At 39.1% G+C, this 10,136-nt stretch overlaps 1 protein-coding gene across 2 annotated transcripts in view; it reads right to left on the bottom strand.

The window, feature by feature from the left end:
* Positions 1-4,620: 4,620 nt before the first annotated feature.
* LOC117179452 (rho GTPase-activating protein 20-like) overlaps positions 4,621-10,136 on the bottom strand; it is a 419,532-nt gene continuing 414,016 nt past the window's right edge. The window contains exons 7-8 of one of the 2 annotated variants that reach the window (XM_033371277.1): positions 7,428-7,726; positions 4,621-7,310 (exon numbers count right to left, since the gene is read on the bottom strand). In XM_033371277.1, coding sequence (XP_033227168.1) covers positions 6,184-7,310; positions 7,428-7,726 — 1,426 coding nt within the window. In that variant the 3' untranslated portion in view covers positions 4,621-6,183. Of the gene's footprint in view, positions 7,727-10,136 lie in introns of both variants that reach the window. The other variant, XM_033371276.1, reaches the window with a different exon arrangement.

Raw genomic sequence — 10,136 nt, 5'->3', positions numbered from 1 at the left:
GTTTCGATACCTCTCTTTCTTTTCATTCTCCTTGGCTATGATGTTTTTGTCAGCTGCTGCCGAAAATTCGATAACGAACATGGTTCGCTTCTCGAAGTCAAGTAGAACCATGTCAGGCCTCGAGTGAGCAACAGAAACAATTGTCGAGAATATGAAGTTCCAGTATATACGGAACTTCCCATTCTCAACAATTGACTCAATTTCCCTAGGAGCATTTAGAGGAGCGATATTAAGGTGAATGCCGTAGGAGTGACAGAGATGGTAATAAAGTACTCTTAGTGCCGCATTGTGCCTTTGAATGTAGGTCGTTCCCGCGTGTATTGGACAACTAGATAGTATGTGAGCTAAATGCTCGGGATGTGCATGGCACGCCCTGCAGCTATCATCGGGAATGTCTTGGCTCAAAATGTAGCGACGGTATGTTAAGGTGGAAATGACACCATCTTGGCATGCAAAAATGAAACCCTCTGTACCAGACTTCAATCCGGGCGATTTAAGGAAAGCAAACGTTAGCTCACAAGACATTGACTGATCCTTCACATTCACAGGGATGCCATTAAGTTTTCCTGGCTTCAAATAAACCTTGGTGCATTTGTCCAACCCAAATTCCATTCCAATTTCCTTAGTATATCGTTCGACAATCCCCAGAGCTAGATGCAGTTGCTCTTTGTTTATAGCATAGACCTTAAGATCGTCCATGTAAAATACATGAGTGACCTTGTACTTTCGATCTGCAGGTTTTCCGCACAAATACCCGTCGGAATGGCGAAGTGCTAGAGATAGTGGCAATAATGTAAAGCAAAAGAGGAGTGGGCTCATGGTGTCGCCCTGAAAGACACCTCTCTGAAAGGTGACCTTGTTAGTTGTCACACGATTTTTTCCAGATGAGATAGTGAATCTGGTTTTCCAAAGCGGCATCAATCTCTCTATGCACCCAACTATTTGCGGATAAACCTTTAAGATTTGCAAAATACAGATGATAAGTCTATGGGATGTCGAATCGAAAGCTTTCCGATAATCAATCCAGGCCATCGATAGGTCACGCTGGTAGAATGCTGCATCTTTGCAGACACATCTATCGACGAGCAGGTTCTCCCGACATCCGGCTACGCCTTTCTTTGAGCCTCGTTGTTCATACATTTTTTGCCACACAGGTTCAATTGCCCGAACAATCCTATCATTTAGGATAGCTGTGAATATCTTATAAAGCATGTTCAGACAAGTTATTGGCCTGTAATTCTCCGGCTCAGCTAAGTTGCCTATTTCCGGCAGAAGTATTGTGCGCCCTTCCACCATCCACTCTGGAATCGGCTCTTCCGACTTCAGATATGAGGTGAAAATACGGGTTAAATGCTGATGGGTTGAAGAAAACTTCTTCCAACAGAAGGTTTTGATACAATCTGGTCCCGGTGCGGAATAGTTCTTCATCCCTCTTAATACTTTTTTCACCTCCTCGGTAGTGATGGGTGGGCATTCTTTATCAGGTGTTATGAGGGCAGCACATGACTCCTTGAAGCTCTTTATACTTTCTGAGTCTTCGTCCAGTCTATGCTGAACTTCGTAGACTTCTCTCCAAAATACTTCGACCTCCTCTGATTTAGGTGGGTATTCGACAGTAACTGGAGGGTCTTGGAAGAGTCGAGATGAGTGAGAGAGAAACTGTTGATTTTCTATGACACACCTCTTCCTCCGCTCTAGAATTCTCTTAGAGTCAGATAGTATCCGTATTCTCACAACAATATGCTGTCTGATGGTCAGCAGTTTCGACTTATTAAGTGTGTGATAACGGGTCCGGAGTTCGCGCGCGAACTTTCGAACCTTGGCGGTAAAATTCCTGCCAGATGTGATGTAGTCAATCACACACTGAATGCAGGACGCGTACTATCTTGTCCAGCCTATCTTTATGGCAAGTTGATGCATTCGTCTTTTGGTCTTATAATCAACCGTTGGTTTTGTTTTACGGTTCGCATCGGCCAAAGCTCTCGCTGCATTATGCACACAATAATTGATAGCCCAGATGTCGGATTCTCCGGAAAAATGTCCACGAAGCTCATCATCCATTTCAGCCAGATCTTTAGGCTTGAGAGAAACCTTGGTGTTGATGTTTCTTCGGGTCGTAAAGCATCGCTCTTCATCTATTGGATGCCTGCCTGCGGTTGGTCTTAGTGTCGCCTCTCTTTCTCTGTTGCCGGCTTGTTCTAGCTGTGATAGAGTAGGCGTTCCGCTTACATAACCCCTTTTACGGAGTAGTTCAGCATGGTTTCGCAGACGTTGCTGCGAAAATTGCGATAGCTCCGGGTGATTCTCGCACCACAGAGCATGCAGCCGTGCCATGTAACCCCGTTCAGGGGCCACACTCTCATCGTAGCACTCTAGCAAGTCGTGATTCAGTCGCTCCGTCCTGCGAGAAAACCCGCCGATCCATCGCATTGATACCATTTTCATTGGCTCCCCCAGCTCTAGATTGGTCGGCATTGTTGGCCGACCCATTGTCGGGAGCCCTGCGCGTTCTGTTGTTTTGAACCGCACTTACTACAACTATGTTTGGTGTTGTCATTGTTGTTCCCACGAGAAGCTACGGAAAGGGGTTCGTCCATCCTTGTAGAGCCCCGCATGCAAGGATAAGGCTGCGTACTCTGAGAAGTCGCCCGATATCCCAGAGTCACCGTTCCAGACACCTCTCCCAGGCGCCATTCAGCTTTAGGCACGGTTTTCACACCTCCGCTTGGGGGTTAATTCCTTCGGGACCACCCCTGGACAATTGTCCGCGACTGCCTATTTATTTTTGTAACCATATTCAGCAGAAACCCTTGCTACAGAGAACCTCTATTCGCAACCCGAGGACGCGTTCGGTGGCTTTGTCATAGGCCCTTCGGTTTGATTCTAGAGGAATCAAAACCGAACCGAATGGTAGCAGAGTGTGGTCATATATATATAATGAAAATTATGTAAAATATTAATAATATTGATACTGAATAACTCCTAATATAGAATCTATTGAAATGAAAATCATACTCTAATTATTATTATATAAACCTCTTATCTTTAAAAACACAATAATGAACAATAATGATAAAAATAATTAGGTATAATTATTCACAGTACTAATTATAAATTAATTAATTATTATATTATTCTAAGAACTGGAGATAATAAATAAAAAATTATCTTTATTATGATAACATTTTCTAGTTGAAAAAATCATTAAAGCCAAAGCTTAGTTAAATAATTGATTTTAAAGGAGTAGATTTGATACATTTTTCTTAATTTATTATTTTATTATGTATAATTGTTATCAACTCCGATCTTCTCTACCGACTTTATCAAATTGTACCCTTTTTTACCAAGTGAGTAGCAGGTAAGTCACCTTTAATTTTAGTTCCCGAAAAATAACAATAAGGCAAACAGGGCGCGCTTTTGGACCTTTAATTTTAGTTCCCGGAAGGCTAAGGCAAACGGGGCGCGCTGCAGTAAGTCGATCCAAATCAAATACACGGCATAAGCAATCTCCCACCTCATCTCTGGTGATATAGTACTCCACGCAGCAAAGGGATGAACCTTCAGTCGTCTGGTGGGCGCCATCGCCCATGGGGTCTTCGCATTGCTCGAGTGAAAACGAACTTTATAGAACCTATTGTTTATGTCATAAATATTTAATACCTGGCTTAAATAAGCAGAGGATATAATATCTTTCGTTTGACATTGGGGAAGCCCCTAGCAACATATTATATCCTATTCTATTGCAGCCCGGCCATCATTTCTTGCTGTGACAGGAAAGTGCGGTTTTTCAAAGATAATTTTGCAAATCTTAGCACAATAGTGATGAATGATAAGTACCATAACTAACCAGATGACGGATAACAGGTCATAAGACTAGATGACTACTGGCACTAAGAAACCAGTGAACAACACTGATTAAAACAGTGATGGAATCCAACTGAGTGACATATTTCTGGCTGTTTCAAGCAGTAATATTTTACTAGAAATCAGTGCCATTTCACAGGCTCATTTCAAGAGAGTAGAATAATTTCAATTTGAATCTATTAACTCTGAACCTTGTATTTTCAATTTAAGAATGTAAAATAATTTGCTATAGTAAGACTTATGGAAAAAACTTAATTGGAAAATCAACAAAAAGAAGGCTATACCATTTTTACATGAATGGAATCATTGACAATACATTGATTAGGAGGCGCTCGAAAACGCTAAATGAGTAAACCTTTTTTTTCTTATTAAAGTTTCTTTCCGTCCGATGATTAGTTATAACAATAAAGATAAAATAATAAAAACAAATTATTATAAAAACCAATAAGTGATTAAAACATTTCTGGCTAGTTTTCGATAGACTTATTAAAAATTAGTGGAAATTTTTATTTTATAAGAACAGCGAACAGTGAACTCACTGCCTAACGTGGCAAAGTACATATTTCCACCGACTTTAGTCTATCGAAAACTTTCACTAATCTTCTTTAAACTATATAGAACAACTTTCTTGGTTGGAAGTTGTTTCAAATCTGAAGTTCCCTCGAGACTTTCTGTTGGCGAAATTATAAAATAGTGGCAACCGACTGAACTCAATTTGCAATTAAATATTGTTATGTACGTGTGACAAATTTCAAAAAGTTTTAATAATATTTATTTACAGAAAAAAGTTTCGTCTTTTTTCTTACACAATCCAATATTTGACAATGAACTCGTCAGTCAGGCCTTAAAATTCAAACAATCTTAGAATTATGATTTAAATAATTCAATAAAATTAAATATTAAGTTGTATAAAATGAACATCTTTCAAAAGTGAACATTTATAATCCAGGATTGCTGCTCAAGACGAAAAATAAAAACTTCCAGCCACTTCCTGGTTTTTCTGGATTTTCAAACAATTTTCCAGTTATTCAGATTTTTCCATTTAAATCCTTGAAGCAAATAACTGAAAAATTTATAATTTGAAGTATTATAAAAAAAGAACTTTAAAATTAACGAATGTAAAATTTTCATATCAACTTTATTCAAAGTCAAAACAATCAAAATTAAAAAATATTATATTTAGAGCATTTCGAATGCAGTGAATCCTTAATTGTTTAAGTATTAAAAGGCTTTATATTTTTAATTCGCATAAGTTTGAACAATTTAAATATGAAAAAAGAAATAATGAATTTTACAAAATTGTTTCTTCTCATTCGGAATGAAATTTTATCATTTCAAAAGATTCAATTTTACAAGCTACTAGTTTAAAATTGTCGAACGTATGAAAAATCGAAATACAATGATTACATTTCTATTCCTGGTGAATTCTAGGAAAATAAAGGTAAAATTTTGAATGTTACAAATGAACCTTGGAGTCTCCTCTTTCAGATTAGCCAAAAATATATATAAATTTTCACTTATTATCAAATTATCATAGACAATGTACAGGCATGCGCAAGACAAAGATCGAACTGCAGTCGCCGCTCCACCGAGAGATTTTTGTCTTGCATACACCTTTACATTTTTTATGAAAATTCGAGTTCTCACCCACTAACTCAGTCTCTATTAATCAAAAATACTTTTTAACGCGAAATTTAATAAACTTTCTAACATTTTGTAGGGAATTATTATAGGAAATTATTATAGGGAATTATTATTTTTTAATTACTAGTTTTTAGATGTCCTCATATTCCTGGACGATACTGTACTTCAATGTAAAATTATTTATCATCGAAGGATTGCAATTTGAAATTGTACAGGATTGAAATTTAAATTGAAAATCAAACAATTTTGTATATTTTAATGTAAATAATTCAATTCCAAATGCTCTTAATAGCTTAAAAATTAAACGATTCGACAATTACTTTTTATAATTATTCTACTAAAAATAAGAATCAAATAAATTCTCGGTCCTAAAATGAATTCAATGTTACATTTTCTAATCGAAGTCACTAGAATGAATTTGAGTTTGTAATTTTTATTTAAATAATAACAAAACAACGCACACTATGATAAACTTTATCCTTGAAGAAGGGCGCTTGTCACTCATATCACACTCTCGTTCACTCTTTCTCTCCCTCTCTCTCGCTAACGCCGTATAAGCGTTTTATTTTCGACTAGGTTCCATGGGACAAAATCGATGACTGAAAGATCGACACTCGTGACTACGACGTGGCTCTTGGTACTGCAGATTCTCGTTTCCGCGCTTAAAATCGAATGTCAGACGTAGCTCTCGTCGTCGACGGCGATAGATCTACTGCAGCCGAGGTGTCTTGTCGTAATGGGTGCGCGTGGCTGAGGCGGAGGTCGATAAGGAGGCGGCGGTGGAAGTGACCTCGACCTACCAGCAACCTTATGTCTGTCATCTAAACTCATATGAACCGGCGGTAAATGCCTGAGTCTGGGTGGCAGAGGAGGAGGCGTATCAGGCCAAGTTCTCCTCGAGTCTACATCTTCTTTCCCATAATTGATGGCGTCAATTGGCTTCAACGTGTATATATCGCAGCGTTCCCTCGTACCAAAGATGTCACTGGGACTCTCGCGATTGCCGTAGTTGTTGTTAGACTTATCGTACTCGTAACGGTCAGTGCATCTCTCGTTGTTGCTGGAGATTTCGCTCTTGACCTTTTTGAACTCGTAAATATCGCCACTGGAATGATATGTTCCACTCTGTGACGTCGGTGATTCCCGATTGATGTAGATTTCGGATTTAATCTCTTTAAACTCACTAAAATGTTCCTTGTTGAATTTGTAGCGATCAGTAGGCAAAGGCGAGTCGGCAGGATCAGGTTCAGAATCATTTAGTGAGATTCTCTCTGCACAGGCATCTTGCCGAGAAACATTCATCTGCGAGGAACGATAGACGAGTTCCTTGCGGTTCTCGAGGTCGTCTCTGAGCTCTTCGTACTCCCGAGCATAGATTTCCTTTTCACTGAAGCTTTCTTTGCGATTTTCATGCTCCTCAAACTTGGTACGCGGTGTCCTCTTAAGCTTGGCGCGAAGCCAATCCTGTCTTTGGAAGTTGGGATTGGGGTAGCCGACGACGCCTTTGTCGTGAAAGGTATCAATTTCGTTCTGTAAATGAGTTGCTGCGCAATCATTTATCCTCTCCTCCCAGCCGCGATAGACCCTCATGTAGGTCTTGTTGGCAGACTTGTCATCTCTGACGAGTGTCTTGTCACAACTTGGGGAGGTAGCATTGACGGTGGACTCTTCTGAACTGACAGGCGATTCAGGGATAAATAGTTGGCAATCAGACAGCGTTAGTCCCGAGTCTCGGGAGAGAGACATGTGGTCCTTACGTGGTGGTTCTGTCAATTCCAGACTGTCCAAAGAAAGTCCACCTGCTGCAACGGCACGAATAAATGTTTCGATCGATCGTTTGTAAAGGTCAGCATCGCTAAGATTCTTTTTCACAAGAAATATCGGAAGCGGGACTGTATAGAAAGGCTTAGCAAACTCACAATGCAGGCTGTCGGTGCTCTCTTCAGCCCCACTATCGCTGCGTTCCTCGCCGAGAAGTTGCGTGATTCCTTGTCCGAATAGCACCTCGCAATGTCGAATTAACATCTCAGTCAGAGCGGGTATCGTACGACTGTGTTTGACAGAAGGGTTAGCCGACCACAGTAAGCTGGGGCCACAACAGACACCGAGATTGCTCGCGCACATCAGGTTATACTTAGATCGCCTCGCAATATGATGCAGTACGCAGACTAGATGCGAGAGCAAATTGTAGTTTGCCTTTGGCAGCCGATCCAGGATGCTAAAAAAGATCACAACTTTCATTACAGAACAGGGTTTGACTTTAAATAAATTAAAAATTACATAATTTCTTATCTTAAACAATTTTGTTAGGCCTGTACCGGTTTTCTGATATTCAAAATCAAATTTCAGTAATATCATAATCTATAAAAGAATATAGCAGAAGGAACGGATTGACCTAACTATATTTCGGCTAGATGTCTAATATAATTTTTATTTGTGCCCCTTATATGGCATTTTCTAAAAATGTTTCAAAGGAATTTATTTGAAACAATGTTTGTAATTAAAAAGGCAGTGTAGATAAAAAATTTTGGTTGAAGCAATTAAAAATTATATCGTTTAAAAACATACATCAGAAAAGGTAGAGCGTTGATTTTAATGTTGTGTTTGATATTTTTAATATATAGTTAAAAACGTTTTTTTTATGAACATGAAAGTTCTCCCGAGATGAATATAAATTGATTACATTTTAATTTTTTTGCGGATGAAAATTCTTCTACTCATGTGCCTTTATTTTTGATAATTGTAACCAAAATTACTCTCTAATCATCTTAAGTGGTTTTCCTTCAAGTATAACACACATAAGAATTAAATTATACATTTAGACTAAATGTAGTTCAATCCAGTATTAATTGCGAAAATTATGAAGACATGAAACACAATGGTTATTACTTTTAATAAAAGACTATCGACTGCCTAAGTATTCCAGAATTTTAACTTGAAGACTTTAATATGTTAGTTTTTAATTTTTTTAAATGTTTAGTTGATCAATCAAGAATGTTTCGGAATTAAATGTGAAATGCTTTATATTTATTAATATTCTTTAACATCAGCTGTAATAGCTTGAAGTTTTTAATTTTGATGAACGGGTAACACGGTGCGACTTAAGGTCTTCTCAGGGTACCATCTGTAATGCGAAATAACGTATGCTACTAAACGTTACTTTAAGAAATTTTGTATGGTATTTATACACTTCGAGAAAAGAAACATATCTTTTACTTAAAAAATCTAATATTGTGGCAAAGTTCTTTTTGCCATTTACACTTTTTTTGCACATTTGCCTATTTCTACTCTCTCGAGGGATCGCGGAACCTTATAATTGATGGCGGGGATTGCGGGTCTCATAGGACTATCGATCTGGAATAGGTAAACCAGAGAAGCTGCATCGCGAAGTGTAGCTATTGTGGGGATCTGACGGACTCTGATTGGTGGGACCTAAACTAAGGAGCGATTCTTCGAGGGGGTGATAGCAAAGCCGCCTGGAATATCGAAGGCGTGAAATCTCATGCTCCCATCCACCATGTCATCGCCGTATCAAAGGCTGAATAGCCCCAAGGTTAAACAATCCTTGAACACTCCAATCTGCTCCCCTCAGTAGAGGCAGACAAACAGAGGCCACAAAGATCATGTCTCAACAGAGACTTTAGGACAACAGATCGAAAGCCATAGTATGTAAACCTGCCGACAACATGCGGCGGGGGAGGGGGTGCATCTGAGTTCCCTATCTTCTCGTGGGACTATTATAGGAACACAAAAGATAAAACAAACTAAAAACAATGAGGGGCGCGTTTTGGGATCCTCCTCCAAGCCATCGCCGAAAGTGGAAGAAAACTTAGGCCACCAGAAGCGGTGCGAATATCGGATAGTTGAGAGTACAATAACATTTAGACTCAAAAAGAAACTAATCCTGGAGGCCAAGGGGCCTGACCTTCTAAAACCCGACACTGAAAAATGATTTGTGGAAGGTGTATTCCGACAAGCACTTGTGGCTCTGGATGACTAACCGTATTCCGGGGCGGATTGGGTTATCTTCCGGGAGATCCAACTACGATCCGTAAGGAGACCAGAAGCATCCGAAGGTGCTCCAAATTAGCCTTTTAATGGCTGAGACAGGAATCTCAATGATGCAGATTAAATTGCACCGCAGTAAAGGCGCCTCGGCAGTCCTAGCCAGATGCATGATATTTGTGCAAACCGTGCTCGCTCTTAACAACGAACACTGGTTATACGGGGGAAGAATTAGTAGCATGTCAGAGTTTGGCATCATTATAAGGGGCCACGCGAAAAAACGCCAAAGGCATGCATAGATGTCAAAGGTATGGTAGTTGCTGCCTCGGGTTATTATATGAAGAACAGGATTCCTCTGCTGTTGGGATGTTGGGATATATACTAGGTGTTTCAAAAGTATAGATACCCCTGAGTAACTTTCAAGGATTGCATCCTACAAGAAAATAGTTCTGACGAGAGTTGTAGATTTGGGTCCAAGGTCAACATATTTTTTCATACCATTTTTTAGGTCATTTTGATCTATCGTTAATATACATAATTGAATGTAAAAGTTTCCGCTGTTTTCATTTCCGGAATAAAAAATAGGGGTTTCCATTTATAAAAATATATACTTTTAGGGCATC

The sequence above is a fragment of the Belonocnema kinseyi genome, chromosome 9 (assembly GCF_010883055.1).
Source record: "Belonocnema kinseyi isolate 2016_QV_RU_SX_M_011 chromosome 9, B_treatae_v1, whole genome shotgun sequence".
Taxonomy (NCBI): Eukaryota; Metazoa; Arthropoda; class Insecta; order Hymenoptera; family Cynipidae; genus Belonocnema; species Belonocnema kinseyi.
Note: the sequence above shows the minus strand (reverse complement) of the source record. Positions and strands in the feature narration are given on the sequence as shown.